General features: G+C 43.7%; 1 protein-coding gene across 1 annotated transcript in view; it reads right to left on the bottom strand.

Annotated features, from left to right (window-relative positions):
- Nucleotides 1–11,208: 11,208 nt before the first annotated feature.
- LOC308149572 (uncharacterized protein) overlaps nt 11,209–24,794 on the bottom strand; it is a 29,216-nt gene continuing 15,630 nt past the window's right edge. The window contains exons 4-7 of the mRNA XM_080522432.1: nt 18,495–18,590; nt 18,245–18,355; nt 18,001–18,124; nt 11,209–15,597 (exon numbers count right to left, since the gene is read on the bottom strand). Coding sequence (XP_080378558.1) covers nt 12,722–15,597; nt 18,001–18,124; nt 18,245–18,355; nt 18,495–18,590 — 3,207 coding nt within the window. The 3' untranslated portion in view covers nt 11,209–12,721. The remainder of the gene's footprint in view (nt 15,598–18,000; nt 18,125–18,244; nt 18,356–18,494; nt 18,591–24,794) is intronic.

Genomic DNA, 24,794 nt, shown 5'->3' with positions numbered 1-24,794 from the left:
ACCACATCCGCTTCGCCAGAACACCCAGGACCTTATAGTATAGTATTATAGTAGTCTTATATTAAGTGCAATATGACTTTGCCTACGGATGTGCAAGATTTCCCACTGATGATGATGTGCAATATTCTGCTGTGATGCTCTGATGTTCTTCAATGCTGCTTTTTATACTTCCTTTGACTTTCTTTAAACGTATTGTTATTGTGACATGCGGGTGTATGTGGTGGTAGATGAGTGTTGCGGTGTGGTAGTGTGTGTGTGTACATGCAGGTATGGTGTGGTAGTGTGTGTGTACATGCAGGTATGGTGTGGTAGTGTGTGTGTACATGCAGGTATGGTGTGGTAGTGTGTGTACATGCAGGTATGGTGTGGTAGTGTGTGTGTACATGCAGGTATGGTGTGGTAGTGTGTGTGTACATGCAGGTATGGTGTGGTAGTGTGTGTGTGTACATGCAGGTATGGTGTGGTAGTGCGTGTGTACATGCAGGTATGGTGTGGTAGTGTGTGTGTACATGCAGGTATGGTGTGGTAGTGTGTGTGTACATGCAGGTATGGTGTGGTAGTGTGTGTACATGCAGGTATGGTGTGGTAGTGTGTGTACATGCAGGTATGGTGTGGTAGTGTGTGTACATGCAGGTATGGTGTGGTAGTGTGTGTACATGCAGGTATGGTGTGGTAGTGTGTGTGTACATGCAGGTATGGTGTGGTAGTGTGTGTGTACATGCAGGTAGATGAGTGTTGCGGTGTGGTAGTGTGTGTGTGTGTGTGTGTGTGTGTGTGTGTAGTGTGTAGTGTGTAGGTAGTGTGTGTAGGTAGTGTGTGTGTGTAGTGTGTGCGTGTAGTGTGTGTGTGTGTGTGTGTGTGTGTGTGTGTGTAGTGTGTGTGTGTGTGTGTGTGTGTAGTGTGTGTGTGTGTGTGTGTGTGTGTAGTGTGTGTGTAGTGTGTGGTGTGTGTGTGTGTGTGTGTGTGTGTGTGTGTGTGTGTGTGTGTGTGTGTGTGTGTGTGTGTAGTGTGTGTACATGCAAGTGTGGTTGTTTGTGCCCATGACAACAAAGCTTTCTGATTGTGAGGTTAGGCGAAGTACAACGAAGTAAGTAAATGTTTTCACCTTTTCTCTCTTGAAGTATTCCTCCTTGCATCTTGAGTGAGGATAGTCACAGAGGTTTCAGCCGTTTAACAGTCAAAACATCTCCGCTGTTGTATCTATATCAAACAATATCTGACACAAGATGGAGGCCTGACCGGAAGTCTCCAGTTGGTCCGACTGTGTACAATCCTCCTCCGTTCCCATGATGCAACGTTCCGCACGACGTAGAGTGTATTATTATACTATGGAAGGCCATGCCCGCAAAAAACGGCTCGTCTCCACACGTGATATTTTGACGCCTCAAGGCGTCAATTCCACACGTCGATTTTTAACGTGTCTACGTAGACACGTCGATTTTTTTTGCGTGTTGCCTGTCATAGCCAACGGGCTGTTCCATTCTACTGATGTCTGGGTGTTAGAAAGGAAGCCTTTTGTGGTGCAAAGGCAGTTGGCAAACAGCTTTTAGGTGCATTACCAGTTAACTTTATAATAGTTACCTTTAGAACGATGATGCTGTTTAAACAACAAAAGAAGAAGAAGCAACGAGGACTGGTAACATTACAAGCAGACATAGATTTCGAAATCTATGTATGTTTGTAATGTTACCAGTCCTACCACTAGGCGTCACTATGCCATATATAATGTATATTCTCATGTATATACACATATAATTTTGCTTTCACTTTAGATTAAAGGAGAGATAGATAATACATAGAGAATTGTATGAGAAAAACAATGGTCCAAACCCCATGGTTCTATCATGTATGGTTCAAAAGTTATCATGGTTAACCTCTTTCCATGTCAATTACTGGAATTGATCTCAATAGAATCTCGACCTAACAAGTGGTCACTGCAATAAAGATTTGAAAAATTATGATAACCATCTTATTGTCTTAGTTTAATGTCATTTCAATACTGCTTCAATACTAATGTTGAAATTACAGTCTTAAAACAGTGGATTGTGTACATAGCCTTTATTGATGTAAACCAGCTCCTTACCTTCTTGTGATTTTATGCTTTTATGCTTTTTCTAAAATGTTTTTTTTTTTTCCCCTTTCCTAACACCAGGGGAGCCACCCCTCCTAAATTTCGTTGTTTGGTACCTGTACTGTAGCAATGACAAATAAAGTCCATTCCATTCCATTCCATTCCATTCCATTCCATTCCCATTCCATTCCATTCCATTCCATTCCAAAACAATAAGTACATCGAAAACATATACACAGAGCATGTATGTTTACACATGTAAGACAAAGAAAAGAAAATTTGATTTTTCTATTGTCCCCTATTTCCTGGGGCTCATATAGATTTGACTAATTAGTAGATTAGATTAGATCAGCAAATGTCTGTCCAGCGATTGATATGAAGGGGTGAAAAGTAGGGGAGGATGACATTGAAAGACAACATTATGGCCCATTGGCATATGAACATCTAAGCAATATCACACGAGAGGGAGTGCTGTTATACTTAATATCAGCACGGCTGTGATAGGTACGAGGCCGCAGTTCTACAGCGCCATTTATTACTTAACAGTATTATGATTTGTTTGTTTATTTAATAATTTATTTTGGCAAGGGGACATCACTTTGCTTGACATTTTGGTATCAACTAAGGTAAACAAACTCATAGTCATGTTACATGGTGGCGGATGTTCAGTGCAAAACAAATTTGGTCTTGCCTGAGTAATACACATTCTGATATCTTATCCCCTTTCTCTTATCTTATCCCCTGACTCTTAGTAACAACAACAAGGTACAAGGTTCATTTATTGGCATTCTATAACACAGGGATGCACAATGAGATGCAAGATATAGTCCTTACAGTCCCAGTAGGTCTCAGGTCCTTACAGTCCCAGTAGGTCTCAGGCCTTACAGCCCCAGTAGGTCTCAGGTGTGTGTGTGTGTGTGTGTGTGTGTGTGTGTGTGTGTGTGTGTGTGTGTGTGTGTGGGTGTGTGTGTGTGTGTGGGTGGGTGTGTGTGTGGGTGGGTGTGTGTGTGTGTGTGTGGGTGTGTGTGTGTGTGTGTGTGTGTGTGTGTGTCCGTGCTCCGTTCTACATCAGCACCAGACAACAACATAGTGCAAAGAAATAATATTTTAAATAAAAAAAGAAAATACTAAATGAGATAGTGTGCAATATTGGCAGTGGCTAGTGGCCAGAGTTCAGTAGTCTGATAGCTTGATGGAAGAAGCTGTCTCTGAGTCTACAGCCCCAGCAGGTCTCTCAGGTCCTCTGACCAGGGTTTGCTGGTTGTCTCCCGTGCCAGACTGAAGACCCAGGGTGATAGAGCATTCAGACAGACAGACAGACAGACAGACAGACCCAGGGTGATAGAGCATTACAAACCGTGGCTCCCAAACTCTTTGGAATGGAATGGAATGGACTTTATTTGTCATTGCTACAGTACAGGTACCAAACAACGAAATTTAGGAGGGGTGGCTCCCCTGGTGTTAGGAAAGGGAAAAAAAACACATTTTAGAAAAAGCATAAAAGCATAAAATCACAAGAAGGTAAGGAGCTGGTTTACATCAATAAAGGCTATGTACACAATCCACTGTACTATACTGCACAGATAGTCAACTAGGGTTGTCATATTGCACAAAAGTATTTTTTCACGTTATTTTAAAGTGTCACAGTTTGCAGGCTTGAAAATGTACATGTTTGTGCCTCAGCACTAGCTGCCATACAATCCGTCCGGACTGTCCTGGCCCCAGAACTTAGGCCTTTTCTGTGTTCAGGGCCTTGACGGCCCTGTGGTAGAAGCAGTCCTTCAGTCTGTTTGTCTTAGCGGCCGGGGTCCTGTACCTCCTGTTCGAGGGCAGCCTGACAAAGTGTACGTGCCCAGGGTGGGTCGGGTCCCTGGAGATCTTGGAGGCCCTCCTGAGACAGCGTGTGTTGTACAGCTCCTCCAGAGAGGGGAGGGGGGTGCCGGTGATCTTCTGTGCTGTTCTCACGACTCTCTGTAGCGCGTTTCTCTCCGCTGTTGTGCAGCTGTGGAACCAGTTGCAGATGCCGTAGGTGAGGATGCTCTCCACTGCGCCGTGGTAGAAGGCCACCAGTATCTCCTGCTTGTTGTGTTCTTTCCTGAGGCATCTCAGGGTGTATAGCCGCTGTTGTGCCCTCTTGATGGTGCCTTTTGTGTTGTCCTTCCAGGCCAGGTCATCCCGCATGTGATGTCCCAGGAATCGGAGGGTTGAGACTCTCTCCACGCTCTCTCCGTCGATGAGCAGGGGCTGGATTTCTGACTTTTTCCTCCTGAAGTCTACGATGAATTCCTGGGTCTTTGACTTGTTTAGCAGCAGGTTGTTAACCTTGCACAGCTTGCTCAGTTGCTCTACCTCATCCCTGTACGCCGCCTCGTCCCCCCCCGAGATACATCCCACCACGGTGGTGTCGTCTGCAAACTTTACGATGTAGTTGCTGGGGTGGACGGGGGTGAAGTCGTGAGTGTAGAGGTTGTAGAGGATGGGGCTTAGCACGCAGCCCTGGGGGGACCCAGTGCTGAGGCTGAGGGCTGTGGAGGTGTGGGGGCCCACCCGCACCCTGTGGGGGCCCACCCGCACCCTCTGGGGGCGGTCGGTCAGGAAGTCCTTGATCCACGCACATATAGAGTGTGATAGACCCAGGTCTAGTAGTTTGGTCACTAGCCTGTCTGGAAGGATGGTGTTGAAGGCGGAGCTGAAGTCCACGAAGAGCAGTCTCGCGTAGCTGTTTCCCCTCTCCAGGTAGGATAGAGTGGCGTGGAGAGTCGTCGCTATGGCGTCCTCTGTGGACCTGTGGGCTCTGTAGGCGAACTGGTATGGATCCAGGTTGGGCGGGAGGCGTGTGAGTATGTGGGCCCGGACCAGTTTCTCGAAGCACTTCATGATGATTGGTGTGAGTGCCACCGGGCGGTAGTCGTTTAGGCAGCTCACCGTGCTTTTCTTCGGGACTGGGATGATAGTTGAGGTTTTCAGGCAGGGTGGGACGGTGGCCTGGGACAGGGACTGGTTAAAGATGTTGGTGAAAACCCCGGCCAGCTGGTCGGCGCAGTCTCTCAGCACCCGTCCCAGGACGCCATCCGGCCCCGAGGCTTTCCTGGGGTCCACCGCCTTCAGTACGCGTCTCACCTCATGCTCTGTGAGGGTGAGGCTGCTGAGAGCTGGAGAGAGTGGTGTTTGTATTGTGGTTACCTCCGTTCGCCCCTCGTCGAACCGGGCGTAGAAGGTGTTCAGCTTTCCCGCCAGCAGGGGGTCGTCCTCTGCGGCTGTGAGCCTGTTGGCTCTGAAGTTTGTCATCTGCTGAACCCCCTGCCACATCCGCCTGGAGTCGTTGCTCAGGAGGCATTCCTCAATCTTCTCTCTGTGCTCTGCCTTGGCCGCTTTGATGCCGCGCTTTAGGTTGGCCCTGGTGGAGCTGTACAGCGGTGTGCGCTTCCCTGCGAAGAAGGCGTTGTCCCTCTCATTTATCAGTTTTTGGACCTTCCCAGTCATCCATGGCTTCGTGTTGGGGTAGACCCGGACCCGTTTGTCCACGGTGACTGAGTTGGTGCAGTTCACTATGTGGTTCAGAACCGACGACGTGTACTGTTCCAGGTCCTCATGCTCATATTCCTGCCATAGGGTGTAATTTAGGCAGATCTGCAGTGGAGCGGACCCTTCTGGCCAGGTTCTGACAGTCTTAGTGGTGATGGGAGCACTTTTCCCCATTGTAGTGTATGCAGGGATCAGGAGGATTGACACATGGTCAGACATGCCTAGATGAGCTAGCGGACTAGCCTTGTAAGCACGTTTGATGTTGGTGTATACCTTATCCAGTGTTTTTTCTCCTCTCGTTGCACATTTTACATGCTGATAGAACTTGGGTAGTACTGCCTTCAGGTCGACATGATTAAAGTCCCCCGCTATGATGTGAATAGCCTGTGGATCAGTGCTTTGTTGGCAACTAATGACTTCATATAGACGCGCCAATGCTACTTTGCTGTCCGCGCTAGGCGCTATATACACACATGTAATTAGCACCGCGTTAAACTCCCTAGGGAGGTATGTGGGTCGGCATTTAACAGTCAAGTATTCCAGGTCTGGGGAGCAGTGGCTACTTACAGTTTTCGTGTTTAAGCACCAGCTATCCTTCGTCGATATTATGATCCCACCTCCTCTTGACTTCCCGCTAAGCTCCGTTCGGTCAGCGCGATGTAGCGTGCGCCCCTCTAAGCAAACAGTAGCGTCCACAATGTTGTCATTTAGCCAGGTTTCGGTCAGAATAATCACACAGCTATCCCCAACGATGTTGTTTTTGGCCACCTGTAGTCTCAGTTCATCCATCTTGTTCGTCAGGGATCTGACGTTAGAGAGGAAAATGCTTGGCAATGCTGGTTTGTTTGGGCTTCTCCTCAGCCTTGCTAGCAGGCCTTGTGACTTTGTGACCCTTGGTCTGGGAAAGGTGCTGTCCAAATACATTTTACTTACTTACTTACTTCTGTATCTCTTGCCAGATTGCAGCAGGGTGAATACCCTGTTGCTGGGGTTGGTATTGTCGATAGCAGAGGTCATTTAATTTTTCAATAAATATAGGCTATATGGGATGAAAACCTAGAAAATGGAATGTACATTTATTTTGAACATTGTTGTGTGACAGTGCTGTGGTTTTTGTAGGCTTGGGACACTGGGTCTCTACAGATTGTTTCTCTATGATAAAGACTTTACTCCCCCGCGAGAAGTTTTTAAATCGGCTCGCCGCCTGGCCTGCCTGCAGGGTGTGGCCTTCCATACGTAGCGACTGCGTAGGTAATTTATGCGCAACGTACCCCCTACGCTGTTGTCGACAGCAATGACGCGACACTCCTCATTAATATGTATGAGTGCCTTGATTCAAGGTCCCTCATTGGCTATGATACGCGAGTCCATTTTAGCGGAGAGGGCTTTCCATATTATTCAACCTGGTCTCACACGGCAGACGTCAGAATTGGACGTTTATGGACAAACGTCGATCTCTGACGTGAGATTTGCATCCAAACGTCGAATTCTGACGTGACATTGGGGTAGCTCGTTCTGAAAGCGCAGGGGTGCGCCTGTTATGTGCGCCTGTCGGGGCTTCTCTCGGGATTATTCCATTTTGAATTGCACTTGCATTAATTAGTTAGGCCACATTTAGGGTTAAGGTTATGGGTTAGGGTTAGGGTTAGGGTTAAGGTTAGGGTTAGGGTTAAGGTTAGGGTTAAGGTTAGGGTTAGGGTTAAGGTTAAGGTTAGGGTTAAGGTTAGGGTAACCCTAACCCTCTCCGTTGGTTGTATCTCAAAATGTGGCCTAACTAATTAATGCAAGTGCAATTGGAATAACTAATTAATGCAAGTGCAATTGGAATAACTAATTAATGCAAGTGCAATTGGAATAACTAATTAATGCAAGTGCAATTCAAAATGGAATAATCCCGAGAGAAGCCCCGACAGGCGCACATAACAGGCGCACCCCTGCGCTTTCAGAACGAGCTTCCCCAATGTCACGTCGGAATTCGACGTTTGGATGCGATGGACAAACGTCCAATTCTGACGTCTGCCGTGTGAGACCAGGCTGTATTATTATATAATGATATATATATGACCATAGTCTTCTTATAATAAATAATAACAATAATATTATATATTATACTCTTCTCTGGAGGGGATAGAGACCAAAAATCTCCGTAGCCTTTAATTCTATTAACCATATTATAAGACTCATTTCACACTGTGCAGCTGAGTATCTCATCCACTTGTATCGACCTGTATCTGTATATAGAATCACCTTTAATAACCTTTATTTGTATAGCACCTTTTCTGCAAACGTTGCAGCTCAAAGTGCTTTAACATCCATACAGCATAAAAACAAGAATATAACAATAGTGATCAATAAAACACACAACAGCAATAATATAAACGACATAATAAAACAAGAATAAAACATACAATCCAAGGGGCATAGAACAAAGATAAACAAAATAACTAAATAATATAATAATTACTATAAGATTTAAACAAGTAAATACATATGTTACGGTACATGTGGGAAAACTAGGGTTAGGGTTAGGTGCTAGGGTGCTACGGTTTGATTGATTGATTGATTGATTGAAAACTTTATTAGAAGATTTGCAGAAGTAGGTACATGAAAGTACATATTACATACAAGGTCAACTAAAAGGATAAAAACCCAAGAAAGCCACTGGCTTATTTCAATTGGGGTCCCTGATTTTCAATTCATCGTTACATGTAAGACAGACAGGAAAAGAAAAGAAAAAAAAACTAGTACTATCTACAAGATAATACAGACAAATAACTATTACTATCTACAAGATAAAAATACATCCATCATGGGAAGAACAATACTAGATATACAATACAACAAAACATCAGGTATGTACAGCGGGTAGGACAGGTGGGGACATACACCACAGGTGGGGGCGGGGGACAAAACACAAAGTATGTACAGTGGGTAGTTCGGGTCTTTTAATCAGATTTTTGATTTAGAGGGTCCAGTTACGGATTGGGTTTGACATGAGCATGTACCACCAAGTCACCCTAACCCTAGTTTTCCCACATGTACCGTAACACATATACGAATATATACAATATAATATATGAATAAGACATTATTACAATTAAAAGAAATGTGATTCAAGGAGAATGGTTCAAGGAGAGAACGAATGCTGCTGCCCAGATGATCAAATCCAATAGTTCACTCTTCTTCCTCATGGAAGAGAACACAACATTCAGATTTCAACATCTGTGTGTTGACAAGCGTGTTAAATTCAGTTAGAAAACGATGGTGAACTAATAAAGAAACTTGGTTGTAAAGTTCTCAGAGATGTCAATATTCTAGAACTGACAATAAAAACACAAAGTTGGAATTGACCTGTAACTATACAGTTGAGATATATATTCGTTTTTTCACAAATGCCGCAAAAACATGTTTTTCACTGAAACACAGTATTGAAAAACAGTCTTACCTTCACGGGTGTAAATGGCTTTCTTCATTTTATATTACACATATACTGAAACCCCAAAACATTTATTTGGACATAGCATTATTATTTATTTTCATTATTATTATCTTTGCCTGAGGTTTATGACGGTGTATTGCCTGTAATATACTTAACTACCTGGGTCTTTTATTGCTTAGAAAAATTAGCGTTAGAAATAATGTAATATACCGGTACTGCAGGCTATTAGTGCAGAGGTGATCTCTGGATATCAGTCATGTTCCTCCTCAGATCCAGATGGAGTGTTTCTCTTTCAATACACAACTACAGTAGAACTACAGTCAGTAGAATTGTGTACATGATGTGCATATTATTGAGCTCACTTAAAGGTAGGTCTTATTGATGATCTTGGAGATGGGCATGGTCCTATAGACATTGTTGATTTGGAGTCAGAATTGTACTTTTCCAGACACACTTGCCTTTACCTTTTATTTCTGTCTTCATATGACGGACAACATATTTCTGTCTTCTGACTTCCCGACGGACAAGATTTTGTTCTGTTTTGAGCGATGTCGTCACAGGCAACTCGTCTACGATGTTGGTAGTGAACTGAATTATTATTATATCTGATATGACTTTCCACTTGCAGTAGTAGTACCTGGTAGTAGTGGACCCACCCTGGCAGACGGATCGGGCCGTAGTACGCAAGTACTTTTTACTTGCTTAGGCGTTTAGTAGCCATGTTCTGTTTTGACAATGTCACCATACAGCCCATTCACAGTCACCATACAGCCCATTCTGAACACATGCAGAAAATACCTCTAGACACTCCAATCCTAACTAACCCTAACCCTTCCAGCAGAAACAGACTGGTTCAGAATAGTTACACTATTGTTCTCTTATAATGGAAGTTTGTCTAACTTTGGCCATGTCAGTTGCTATAAAAACATGCAGTCCTTGTAGGTTCAAAATAACTTTATTTATAATTATACATCATGACATTGCCATAAGTACAATTTCAACTAATACAACATGAAAGATCCTTTTATTGCCACACCAAGGTAGCTGGAATTCGTTTTCAGTAGAACATGGTGGCGACTTCTACATTCACCACATGAATGAACAATGAACAATGAACACTATAATACAGTGCAATACAACATTATGCACAATTACAATTGTACCAAATCTAAAATTATGTTCAATTAGTATGTTGGTATTTTTCCAGATGATCCTGTAAACTGTGTCTACGGCTGAAAGCTTTGTCCAATGAACAATGAACAATGAACACTATAATACAGTGCAATACAACATTATGCACAATTACAATTGTACCAAATCTAAAATTATGTTCAATTAGTATGTTGGTATTTTTCCAGATGATCCTGTAAACTGTGTCTACGGCTGAAAGCTTTGTCCAATGAACAATGAACAATGAACACTATAATACAGTGCAATACAACATTATGCACAATTACAATTGTACCAAATCTAAAATTATGTTCAATTTGTGTGTTGGTATTTTTCCAGATGATCCTGTAAACTGTGTCTACGGCTGAATGCTTTGTCACATTCCAGACATTTGTAGGGCTTCTCCCCTGTGTGCACCATGTGGTGTCTCTTCAACTGGTTACCTGTGGTAAACGCTTTATCACAGAGGGTGCATGCGTAGGGCCTTTCCTTCGTATGACTTCGCTGGTGGGTTGTGAGATAGTGGGCTTGAACGAAGCCCTTTCCACAGACCTTGCACTTGTACGGCCGTTCACCAGTATGATATCTCGTGTGTACCTTCAGTTCGGAATTTGACTTGAAAGTCTTGCCACAATCCTTGTGAGTGCATGAAAAGGGTCTCTCCCCTGTGTGAATCAGATCATGCCTCACCAACGCAGATGGGCTCAAGAACAGCTTCCCACAGTAGGAGCACGGGTAGCGCACACCCTTGTGGTGCGTGTCTACGTGTTGTTTTAAGGCTGTTTTTATCCAGAAGGTTTTCTCGCACTGGGTGCAAGACAAAGGTTTCTCCTGAGAAACGTGACGATAAGCCGTGTGTTTTTCCAACACCCCCTTGGACCTGAAGGCCTTCCCGCACTCCCAACACAGGTACGGCTTCTCACCGGTGTGTTTCCTCTCGTGTATAACAAGTGTTTGATACTCGTTGAATCCCTTCGGACAATGGGAGCACTGGAACGGGAGATCGCCGGTGTGAGTCCTCTCGTGTCTGATGAAAGCTCCTAAGTCAGAGTAACTCTTGTGACAGTGGGTGCAGACAAACGGTCCACTGAACTCATGGACGTCCTGATAGTGTTTGTTGAGGAATCTTGTCACAGTGAAGCTCTTCTCGCACATGGTGCATTGGACTGGTTTGTGCTTAAGGTTGTGTGTACTGCTAGCGTTTCTGAATCTGGGCAAACCTTCCTGCACTCGGCACAGTAGAGTGGGTTGTGGGTAAGTTTGTGTGCTTTCAGCGTTGATTTGAGCCCAAATTCCTTTCCGCATTCGTCACACTTTGAGGTTTTCCTTTCCTTCGTTGCATTCGACCGCTCGACGGGATCTTCTCGTCGCACCTTACAAAACTTTTTCATGTGCCTCCTCAATCCAAAGTGAAACTTAAACTTCAACCCACAGTGAGGACAACAGTGTGGGCGCTTCTCTGAGTGCGATCTCATGTGATATTTCATGTATCCCACTATATTTTTACCACAAACCCGACAGGACCTAACGTGTTTTGGTCTTTTGGTCACACTGAGGAATGACGGGCCCTGGGGTGCGCTGGTGGACACATCACTGTCCTTGTCTCCTGTCTGAAGAGGGACATCACTTGCTTCCTCAAGTGACTGTTTCCGGATTGTACTGCAAAATGGCCCTTGGTCAATCTCACCACTAGCTGGAGGCTCTCGTTGGCTCGAAGGGCTATCCTTCATGCACGTCTCATTGTGTTTGTTTAAGTTTACGGCAGATTTGTAAGTCTTCTCACAGTACAGACATTGATAGGGACCCACACTGTCGGTGTGGCCCTCACTGTTTGTGTGGGTTCTCATGTGCTTTTCCATTAACGCAGGACGCTGCAAAACCTTACTGCATACCGGGCATGTTCGACGCGCCAGGGATTCCTCTGTTTTTTTTTTTTTTTGTCTTGGTTAGGGAGCCTGTGGGCGAGTGAAGGACGTTTAGCCCCAGTATTAGAAAGCTTAGTTTCAGTTGCCAACAGGGCTCTCTTCATTTTCAGGCCTCTGTTTATTTTCACTGGTCCAGAGGCCAAAGGCAGTAGCGTGTTGGTGCCGCTTGTTCCTTGCAGCTGCGTTGAGTTTTTTTTTGTTTTTTTTCTCTTCTTCATTTTGTTATCCGCCATACCATCTTCTCCGATAACCATCTTTGTGCCGCCATCTTCGGGCTCGTCACCCTGCTTCGGCCTAATCCGTACACAAGCTGCTAAAGCTACTGCCTGTCCAGCCACAGGCTCCATGTTCACCACGTCTTTCTCACATTCCTCCTCTACACTGCTCTCCTCTCCTTCTTTTATATCCATACAACATGAAAGATCCTTTTATTGCCACACCAAAGTAGCTGGAATTCGTTTTCAGTAGAACATGGTGGCGACTTCTACATTCACCACATGAATGAACAATGAACAATGAACAATGAACACTATAATACAGTGCAATACAACATTATGCACAATTACAATTGTACCAAATCTAAAATTATGTTCAATTAGTATGTTGGTATTTTTCCAGATGATCCTGTAAACTGTGTCTACGGCTGAAAGCTTTGTCACATTCCAGACATTTGTAGGGCTCCTCCCCTGTGTGCACCATGTTGTGTCTCTTCAACTGGTTACCTGTGGTAAACGCTTTATCACAGAGGGTGCATGCATAGGGCCTTTCCTTCGTATGACTTCGCTGGTGGGTTGTGAGATAGTGGGCTTGAACGAAGCCCTTTCCACAGACGTTGCACTTGTACGGCCGTTCACCAGTGTGATATCTCGTGTGTACCTTCAGTTCGGAATTCGATTTGAAAGTCTTGCCACAATCCTTGTGAGTGCATGAAAAGGGTCTCTCCCCTGTGTGAATCAGATCATGCCTCACCAACGCAGACCGGCTTAAGAACAGCTTCCCACAGTAGGAGCACGGGTAGCGCACACCCTTGTGGTGCGTGTCTACGTGTTGGTTTAAGGCTGTTTTTATCCAGAAGGTTTTCTCACACTGGGGGCAAGACAAAGGTTTCTCCTGAGAAACGTGACGATGAGCCGTGTGTTTTTCCAACACCCCCTTGGACCTGAAGGCCTTCCCGCACTCCCAACACAGGTACGGCTTCTCACCGGTGTGTTTCCTCTCGTGTATAACAAGTGTTTGATACTCGTTGAATCCCTTCGGACAATGGGAGCACTGGAACGGGAGATCGCCGGTGTGAGTCCTCTCGTGTCTGATGAAAGCTCCTAAGTCAGAGTAACTCTTGTGACAGTGGGTGCAGACAAACGGTCCGCTGAACTCATGGACGTCCTGATAGTGTTTGTTGAGGAATCTTGTCACAGTGAAGCTCTTCTCGCACATGGTGCATTGGACTGGTTTGTGCTTAAGGTTGTGTACTGCTAGCGTTTCTGAATCTGGGCAAACCTTCCTGCACTCTGCACAGTAGAGTGGGTTGTGGGTAAGTTTGTGTGCTTTCAGCGTTGATTTGAGCCCAAATTCCTTTCCGCATTCGTCACACTTTGAGGTTTTCCTTTCCTTCGTTGCATTCGACCGCTCGACGGGATCTTCTCGTCGCACCTTACAAAACTTTTTCATGTGCCTCCTCAATCCAAAGTGAAACTTAAACTTCAACCCACAGTGAGGACAACAGTGTGGGCGCTTCTCTGAGTGCGATCTCATGTGATATTTCATGTATCCCACTATATTTTTACCACAAACCCGACAGGACCTAACGTGTTTTGGTCTTTTGGTCACACTGAGGAATGACGGGCCCTGGGGTGCGCTGGTGGACACATCACTGTCCTTGTCTCCTGTCTGAAGAGGGACATCACTTGCTTCCTCAAGTGACTGTTTCCGGATTGTACTGCAAAATGGCCCTTGGTCAATCTCACCACTAGCTGGAGGCTCTCGTTGGCTCGAAGGGCTATCCTTCCTGCACGTCTCATTGTGTTTGTTTAAGTTTACGGCAGATTTGTAAGTCTTCTCACAGTACAGACATTGATAGGGACCCACACTGTCGGTGTGGCCCTCACTGTTTGTGTGGGTTCTCATGTGCTTTTCCATTAACGCAGGACGCTGCAAAACCTTACTGCATACCGGGCATGTTCGACGCGCCAGGGATTCCTCTGCTTTCTGCGACTGCCCCGCCTTGCCGATTGTGTTAGACGACAACCTCTGTGATTGCTCAGGTTCTGAGGCCTCACACATGATTTGCTGGTGTATCAACAGATAGTTGGGAGTCTGGAAGGACTTCTTACACCGAGGACATTGGTGTGATGGTCCTACTTCGGCGCCACTGTCCACAGGTGTTGAGTTGAGTTGTACTTTACCCGTCGACTCGTTTTCCTCAGGTGATGGTTTCTGGAGCGAGCTGCTGGACGGCTGTGGTTCGTTCTGCCCCGTAGCTGGAGGACTACCGCTCCCTCCAGAGGGAGCCTCGCCTCGCTGCCGACTCGCAAACAGACACGCCTCTTCGTGAGCCTTCACACTGCTCAGGTGCTTGAAAGTGCTCTCGCAATTGCTACACTGATACGGCCGCTCATTCGAATGGGATTTCATGTGCCTCTTCATTTGGGAAGAGCTAGCAAAGGTCCACTCACACAATGTGCACTTGAACTGTTTGGGTGCTTTTTCTTGTTGTCCCCCGACACACAAGGTTTGCTGATGTTCCCTCAAACCAGAACTGTCCGGGAAGCGTTTATAACACTTGAAGCACTGGTACGGCACTGTGTGGGACCTCTGATGTCGAATAATGTCGGAGTAACGGGTGAACATCTTCCCACACAGACCGCAGATGTTGTCTAGGTTAGGGAGCCTGTGGGCGAGTGAAGGACGTTTAGCCCCAGTATTAGAAAGCTTAGTTTCAGTTGCCAACAGGGCTCTCTTCATTTTCAGGCCTCTGTTTATTTTCACTGGTCCAGAGGCCAAAGGCAGTAGCGTGTTGGAGCCGCTTGTTCCTTGCAGCTGCGTTGAGTTTGTTTTTGGTTTTTTTCTCTTCTTCATTTTGTTATCCGCCATACCATCTTCTCCGATAACCATCTTTGTGCCGCCATCTTCGGGCTCGTCACCCTGCTTCGGCCTAATCCGTACACAAGCTGCTAAAGCTACTGCCTGTCCAGCCACAGGCTCCGTGTTCACCACGTCTTTCTCACATTCCTCCTCTACACTGCTCTCCTCTCCTTCTTTTATATCCATACTTGACCCACTTTTCACCGCTTTGTGCTCTGTCTCAACTTCCACAACTTCCACCTCCAATTCATTGCTGAATGAATCCATGTAGACATTCATGGATAATATATTAGTTTCTGACTGTGTCTGTTGGTTGGTAAGCATGACCTGTTTGACAGGAGGAGGACAGAGGGCTGAGAAAATGCCACCGCCATCGCTGGGAGTGTCTGAAAGAGAGGAAAAAGGCAAGTTATCTCATGACATATATAAATAAATTGTATAAATCTGTGATTAAACATGAACCTGTATCTGGGTCAATGACGGATAAGGTTTTCATAAGTTCAAAAAGTAAAAAAGTTAAATTACGCATAACACATTTCCATTCATAATATATTTTATATTTTGCAAATGTGTAAATAGGACTAACATAGATTGTCATTATTCGTTTTTTTACAACAGATTTCTGGTTGTACCGAATGATTATTTTAGGTTGTACTGAATTATTTTCTTCAAGTAAACAGTTAAAACAGGCGCATGTTTAGCTACTTATGTGAGAACTTGACCTTGAGCTTGAACTTAGCAATATAAGAATTCATATTAAATATATCTTTCTAAAATATTTCAACATTTTCAGTGTGTTTTAACGGTTGTACCGAATGATGTGATATTTCAGGACATTCATAACAGGGAGCGGAAAAGTGCATTCATCAAACATTTAAGAGAGAGCTGGCTACTTTTCTTCTCACTCAGAGGGTCTGCTGCAGGGGTATTAATGATGTCATATCCTGTCACATGGGCCCAGTAGTTCAAAACGTTTAATCTTAATCAGATCCGATGAGATTTTAAATTCAATTTTTTTGTGATCCAGGATCAGACAACTCGGACAGATTTTGTCCCAGTATTTCAAAGCAATTCAGGATAGGATCAACCTGATCCAGATTCAGACTTTTTTTAAAGTATTTTTTTCTGAGTGGGGCAGTCCCACTCATATTTTTCTTTTTAATGACAGATATCGTAGAGATTATGACAGGAAGGATGGGTGAGAGAGATGCAGGATATGTCCGCGGCTGGAATCGAACCGGGAGCCGTGCGGTAAATGGTCAGCGCTTAATCCACTACGCCACCTAAGCACCCCTCCAGATTCAGACTTTTCAAGATTACTAGATCCTGAATATCAAGTAATCAAGTAAAGGACATTTCCCTCTAAATGAGAGACTGAGTGGTGGTACAATGCCAGATGCTATTGTCTGCAATTACTTTTGAAAGGTGATGACAGATGATGGACTTTTTTATTGTTTAAGATATTTTTTCTTTAATCTAAATTACATTTGTGATTGACAATCTTTGTTATGATACTTTTATGAGCATAAAAATGTATGTCATCAACATTTGGTTGAAAACAAAATAGGCCACCACAAACGTGACCAAAAAATGAAAAATAAAATAGATTTGCCATGAAGGCTAGAAATTGTGTATTATTTCAGTCAACAATCCACTGGTAATCCACTGGAAATCCACCCTTCTGGTGGGATCAAGATAATCAATTGTTTTGGGATCAAACTGAGTCCTGTGTTGTCGGTTTGAACTACCCGTTTTGAAGATTTGATCCAGATTAAAGCTTGGATTTGATTTCCTGATTCTACCACAGGGCCGTCCAGGCCCTGAACACAGCAAAGACCTAAGTTCTGGGCCCTGGACAGTCTGGACGGATTGTATGGCAGCTGCTGGACTGAAAAAATCAGGTGTAGTGCTGAGGCACAAACATGTACATTTCAAGCCTGCAAACTGTGACACTTTAAATAACGTGAAACAATACTATTGTGCAATATGACAACCCTAGTCGTCTATCTGTACAGTATAGTACAGTGGATTGTGTACATAGCCTTTATTTATGTAAACCAGCTCCTTCCCTTCTTGTGAAGTTTTTTTTTTTTTTTTCCCTTTCCTAACACCAGGGGAGCCACCCCTCCTAAATTTCGTTGTTTGGTACCTGTACTGTAGCAATGACAATAAAGTCCATTCATTCATTCATTCATTCATCAGATATCAAACTGATCCTAATCCTGTTTTTTGGTTTTGAACCCTAACCCTGACCCTAACTCTAACCCAAAATCCAAATCTGATCCGATTAGATAGGGATTAAAAGTTTTGAACTACTGGGCCATGATGATTATCAGTTCATTTGATCCAAAATGGTGCCTTGAAATTGGTTGCTCCGAATGATATCGGTGAAATGAATTTTCGTGACAAAATGATTTGAGGAAAGCAAACATTTCTACATAAAAATCCTTAACCATTTTGCAGTATATTGTTATAAACACTTATAAAATCATGCCAGAATGTTTATATAATAGTTGTAATATAATTTTAGATATTTTAATGGCACATTAGGTGGTTGCATTTGTGTTCGGGTGGTTGTACCGAATGACTTTTCAACTCTTTAAAGAGATGAAAATGCCTGAATTTGTAACAAATCACCATAAACTCTTTGTGTATTCAATAAAGGAGAGCAAATAGTGTTAGTTAACATAATGTATATATACATTAATTGTACATTTTTAGAAAATATTACATTTGGACACAAAATGTACACGTCACGTCATTGACCCATCTACTGAAAGGACACCTACCATCTTGGTCAAGCTGGCCGAGGTCTCTGTGGTACTGAAGCAGGGTTTTCAGCTGCTGAGAGTGACACACAGGGTCCACACATTCCTCCAGAACAGAAGGCACATCGCTGAGCAGGGAGGCAACCTGAGATGGAACACATTGATTAGGTTAGAAGCAAATCCTTCCAAAATAATCCAATGGTAAAAGCAATACATTCATCAATAAATAGTTCTGAACTTCGAAGTTGTATTGTAATTTCAGTACTTGTTGGAGGTTTTGTTGTGGAAGTAGCTTCTCAAGTCGTGAGAGGAACTTCCACATGAGGGTCTGTACTGCTGCGTCGTAGCCTGGGCCAAACTTTATAGGGAAAACATCCTGAAAGTGAGAGAGAAAAAAAAGGGGGGAAAAGGCAATGAGGTTGTTTTCTAACAGTGTTCACCCAAAACAGAATAGGAACAGACCTCTGTCATGTCCCTGTCAGAGCTGTGCATCCTGGGTATTGTTGTCCACTCACCTGAAAGAAATGTTGCTTCTCTTCCGGGTCCTTCAGCAGGGTTTGAACCAGACCCAAGAACTTTGATTCAAATAACCCCACATCTGCATCACTACCCTGAAACACACAAGACTTTGGTTATTTTTCATACAAACATTTTGTTTTTCTTTTCTATGAGAGTTAGAAACATAACAATAAAAGCAATAAGCGGTTCCTGTATGGGGAACAAGGATATGGATGGAAAGACTTGTTTAGGGAATGGGTGCATAGTGTATAACGTCTAATATCTATCATAGTGCATAGTAGGGGTGTAACGGTTAGGGAATGGGTGCATAGTAGGGGTGGAACGGTTCACGGATTCATACCGAAAATCCATTTGGCCGTTCGGTTCGGTTTGCATGTGTACCGTACAACGATGTTGTACTGCACGTGCAAATCTCTTATTTTTATTTGAAGTAATCTCAGGTTCGGAATCTCAGGTGCTGCGTTCGTAAACTTGCTCACACTGGGTTCAACGTCTTAGAGCGACTAGGTAATGTGATTGGACTAGAGGCTGCCATGACTGCTCCAGTACACATGCGCGCACACCAGTGTTAATTTTGTCAGCTATTTTAGATTTAGTCTTAGTCTTTGGCTGTGTTCGGAATAGCGTACTAGCATACTACTCATACTAGATATGACGTAGATTTTGAGTATGTAGTACGTTCGAACTGTACAGTATGCGAGATTTGAGTATGTGAGAAATTTAGTAGGCGAGCAGTTATTTCCGGTAAAATTTAAGTCGGTTTTGATGGACACTAGCTCGGTTCCTATTTCCCAAAATGCATTTCGCGTCCAGAGTTGCGTCCAGGGTTGCCAGATGGGGCGGGTTACCGCCGAATGGGCTACTTGATTTTGAGGTTATAGAAAGTTTAGGCTGTAAATTGTCAATCCCATCTGGCAACCCTGTGCGCTTTTTTTCTCTATTTGATACTCTTCAGCTGCAGCACCCCAGCTAAGTCTGATCACGGATGAGCGGTGGTATTTTCACTATACTGGGAATTAACATGTATTAACAATAATTAACATTAACATGGTGAAATGCATTCTTAGACATGACTACATCGTCATGATTACAAATATGCCACTTGAAATGCATGAAATCCAAGTTTATTTGTGTCTTACACACATGTTCACCTAGTATTTGACTGTTTGTAGCCCAATCACGAATGATCCCAGTATTGTAGCTTCAGACGGACAAGTTGGTTGTAGTGCTTGCCCACGATATGTTATTGCTCATATATATTTATTTTAATCATGTTATTTTACCAACTGTTAAGACAACAATATAGCAAGCTAGTAAGCTAGTAGCAGTATGCCGAGCAGTGTCGACATCAATGGGGGGTCTCCAATCGACTCCATTCAAAGTGATTTACGATCCCGCCCCTCTCCGGACACATTTGAATTTTCACCGTAAGCCCCGGTAAAGCGACGTTATTAACCCGCAAAGAGTGTGCCCCGGGCACCGTATTTGTCCGTGAATAACACCGGCTAGGAAGGTGGTAAAAACACAATACTACTTTGCTAACTCCACCATCGCTATACGCAGGGGTGCACATAACTGGTGCGCCAGTGCGCATGCGTCGCCAAAATGCATGCTGCGCGGCAGATCTGCCACATGAACGCGCTCTTGCGCACCAACAGCTGGAAGCGCTGGGAGAGGAATTTACTTCCTCAAAATCCAACTGCTGACTGCTGCATCACTGCAAGCCCCACTAAGTAACTATTTGCCGTCCCCTCAGCCGAAGGCCCGACGAGTAATCCATCACAACAGTCGACCGACGACGACCACGGCGACTCCCCTCACGAAAACATTCGGAAAGTATCGTAACTTGTACTTTCATTCCGCGTATCGCACGGTTATCTCGCCGCCACGTGAAAATTCAGTCCCGAACGACTCGTCGCTAAAAGGAAAAACAACACCAAGGGACACGTTTCTTTTCTCTGAAGCTTTCAAACGTTCAGACGTTTGTTTTACAGCTTCATTATTGCACCTCGACCCCTGACCCAGGGAATATGGTTGGGAATTCTATTAGAAGAAAAAAAAAGACTTTGTTGCACAATCAAAATAATGAGCTATTTAAAGTGATAGCCTACAACATCCTCTACCATGGTTGAGGACAGTATTAACAGCAGTCAAGAGAGCAGTGATGATGATGATTAAGCTTGTAGCATAAATAAATGCTTAGGCTGTAACTTTTTGTTGAAAAGTTGATTTCAGTGTATACAGAACAGAGCAGTGCTTAAAGAGATGTTCGTTTATTTCAGTGTGTTTAAAGAACAGACATTCAGTTAGTGCTTAAAGAGATGTCAGTTGATTTCATTGTGTTTAAAGAACAGACATTCAGTTAGTGCTTAAAGAGATGTCAGTTGATTTCATTGTGTTTAAAGGAGTCTGACAGACTTTCATGCTTAAAGAGCAGTCATTTGATTTTGCATTTGTTTCTTTTGTTTTGCACACAATAATTTGTTCGTTCATCTTTATTTATGAATAAATGTTGTTTTGCTAATACAAGTTATCCATGTATCCCTTTTTTATCCATCCTGTGGGACGGGTCGTGACTCGCGAGCTCGGGGAGCACCAAGCAGCATCCCTAGGTGCTCCTCTGAGCACTGGCCCCAAAAAGTAATGTGCACCCCTGGCTATACGGTCATTTTGAGCCATCAACCAACCCACTGGCACCCCTGGAAGTTATGTTTCGAACCCCGAGAGCATGCATAAATGTCTATCCGGAAAGAGTGCACTCTCCTCGGTAACGCGGAGGAACGAAAAGCTTACAGCACCAACCCTGCTTAGCTTCCGAGGTCGGACGAGATCGGGCGTATTCAGGCTAGTATGGCCGTGAGCAAGAGGACCATGACCCTAAGCATCCATATGCCTGTGCTTGGAGCACTCTTGTTCATGGAACTTTATTATAAGCACTCTATTTGTGGGTAGACTATGCACAAGGTGTCCTGGATGAAGGGAGAAGTTAAAATCGCTCTGAGAGCGCCGGAGCGCACACTGGGTGCAACGTCATAAAGGGACCAGGTAATTTGATTGGACAAGAGGCATTCCATGAGTGCTGATCATATTTCCAGGGCGAATTTACGAACGCAGCTAGCGAACAGAAGACGCAAAAAATCGTCAGATCAGATATATAAACGGGTTATTTTGGTAAACTGGACACATTTTGGGAATATATGTGGTTACTTTCTCGCCCGAAAACATATTAAAACTTCATAAAATGACATGTTAACACTTGTAAAGCCAAAATTACATATTTTAGCTAATGGAGGTTTAAAATGGAGGTTTAAATTCGCCGCTCCCGACGAAATGCATTCTGGGAGGCAGTATGGAGTATGCATAATGGTCGGCTGGTTTTCGGATACTACTATACTATTATTGTGAATTTAGTAGGTAGTATGCAGTATATACTCATTGAGTATGCTAGTATGCAGTATGCTAGTACGCTATTCCGAACACAGCCTTAGTCTTTAAATGAAAATACATGTTAGTTTTAGTCACACTTAGTCAATGTTATCCTTCTTAGTTTTAGTCAAGTTTTCGTCAACGAAAACTCATAACATTTTAGTCTAGTTTTAGTCACATTTAATAGTCCATCTTATAGCGACTTTCAACTAGTGTTGTTCCGATACCGATACTAGTATCGGCATGGCCACCGATACGCACAAAAATGCTGGTATCGGTATCGGCGAGTACTAACAATTGTTTTTTTTTTTTTACTAAAGTTATTTTGTTTGTAAATGTTCACTTGCTGTTGCACTACTACTACGACTGTTTTATATCTTAAATGGATATTGCACTGATTGGCATCTGTGAGAGCCACATTTCAGGTTTTATAAGGGGTTGATTTTCTTGTCACCATACCAGGTAGACAATAAAAAAAAGTTCTATAGCATTCACTCTCTGTTGGTATTTTTTCCTGTTTTACAAAGGTTTTAAGCAGTGCCAGACTAAGTGTTAGCAATAATTTTACATCGAGGTGAGTATGCGGCTCAAAAAACATGTTTTTTGGTTTTGTTTTTTCAAACGCCGTGGTATCGGATCGGTACTCGGTATCGGCAAGTACTGCACGGTCAGGTATCGGTATCGGGATCAAAAAATGGTATCGGAACAACACTACTTTCAACCCTTTTCCTTCCCTTCTTCCTGCGTTGTCTACAACAGCATAACAGTCCAGTACCCGAGTTGTTTATTCAGTTCTACTTACTGCTTGAGTGTGTTGTTTACAATCGTTCATGTCCTTCATTAAACGTTTAGCTTTGTCATTTGATACGCCCGTCTCTCGGCACTACAATATATATATATAATAAGTCTAACAGCAACATTTGATTTAACTGTTTATGTAATATTCTTACCGTAGCTGGATATCTAGCTAGCCTCTCTCTCCCATCGATGCAAAGCTGCTGTGTTGTCCTGGGTTAGGGTTAGGTTTGTCATGTTCTTCCCAGCTATTTTGAAGCCACATCTCTTCAGCTATTACGGTGCATTGTGTTTTATTTTCTGTTGCGTTATAATTAAAGTGTCCATATATCTATTATTTTCTTTCTTCCAGTACCAAATACCAATACCAACTGCTTGTGCTTAAGCCATCGTGTAGCCGTTTGCTTTAGCGCACGCACTTCTTGCATTAATGAGTGCGCGCGCGTCTGGGCATGAATGAATGAGTGCGCGGAGGATGGATAGACGAGCTACAACCCAGAATGCACTGCACTCGAAAAGATAGTTTATTAAAAATGTGAATGTCCGTTAGTCCACCACAAGCATTTTAGTCTCGTCTTAGTGTCGTCAACGAAAGTCTAAATAGTTTAGTCACAGTTTTTATTTTCAAAGATCAATTTCGTCACGTCAACGTCACGGGAAAAAAGTCAGTTAACGCATATGTTTCGGCAACATTTTCGTTAACGAAATTAACACTGGCGCACACAGAGAGATGGTAATTTTTTTACCAGTCGTTATGACGAACACAGTCAAACTAGAGCTGGAGGTTCCTTCAGCATCACTTGAATCCCCGGGTTAGAGAACATCACGGTTTCGCAGACATCCAAGTATGATGGACAAAGACAGGTGGATCAGACCAAAGCTATATGCCAACATTGTTCAACTACGATCGGTTATGCGGCTAGCAATACGTCAAACTTGCTAACTCACTTAAGGCAGCATCATCCGAATGTAAATATCACCGGTACAAAAATAAAGTGTGTAGTGCAAACTCAGCCCATGGCATTTAAGCAGCCACCATCGCTAACAACCACCACTCGCTAACAATTCAGACCGGGCCAACGCCATAACAAACGCCATAGGAGTTTTTATAGCAGCGGACATGCGACCATACTCTGTTGTAGAGAACACAGGTTTTAGACACATGTTGGAAGTAATGGAGCCTTGTCCCTCTTGTCCACCTTTCAGCCATGAAGTCATACCAGCCCTTTATAAACAAGTACAAACTACAGCTGTCTACAACCTATCCAAGGCATCTGCTATCGCTCTAACGACCGATGGGTGGACATCTCGGGCCACCGAGAGTTATTTAACAGTAACTGAGCACTACATCACACCCGCCTGCCACTGGAACATGCAAAGCCAAGTCCTGCAAACTTGCCCCATTTATGAACAGCACAGAAGCACACACCTGGCAGAGGTACTGAAGGAGGTGGTGTCTGAATGGAAGTTGAAGAGGAGAGTCGAGGAATCACTTGAGGCTTGAATCCCAATCGACAGTTGCCCGAACGAGGCTATCCTTTTAATCGCGACTAGTATACTAATCAACGTACGTGGAATACCTTTCTTCCACCATAGCACAACAGCTGCACATATATTGCAGAGAGAATACATATATAATGGATGTCAGTACAAGCTGGCAAGTCCTAATGTGAAGTTGAAAGCTGTTTATGTGAATACAAGTACAGTACAGTTCAAGTACAACCATATTTAACAATAGAGGCAGCCAAGCTCTTCATGCATGCCATGATCTTCTCCCATATATCATACTGTCATATATCATACTGTTTTACAAGCTGGTCACAAGCGAATGCAATAACTCTGAGGCCACTTGAGTCCCTTTACAAAAAAAGTTAAAGACACTTGACCGAAAGGCCAATAGCTACCACCATTGCCATATAGTACAAAAGGGTTAATTGTGTTAGTTTTAAACGTTTTGCAGATGCTTGCCTAATTTTTAAGGTTCTACACAGGCTTGCACCTCCTCCGCTGAGTCAGTTTATAACTCAGAAGGATAGTAACAGCAGGGCAACAAGGGCAACTACTAGAGGAGACTG

The sequence above is a fragment of the Nansenia antarctica genome, assembly GCF_963989245.1.
Source record: "Nansenia antarctica genome assembly, chromosome: 2".
In the NCBI taxonomy this organism is placed as follows: Eukaryota; Metazoa; Chordata; class Actinopteri; order Argentiniformes; family Microstomatidae; genus Nansenia; species Nansenia antarctica.
The sequence above is the reverse complement of the archived record's forward strand: the minus strand, read 5'-3'. Positions and strand labels throughout refer to the sequence as shown.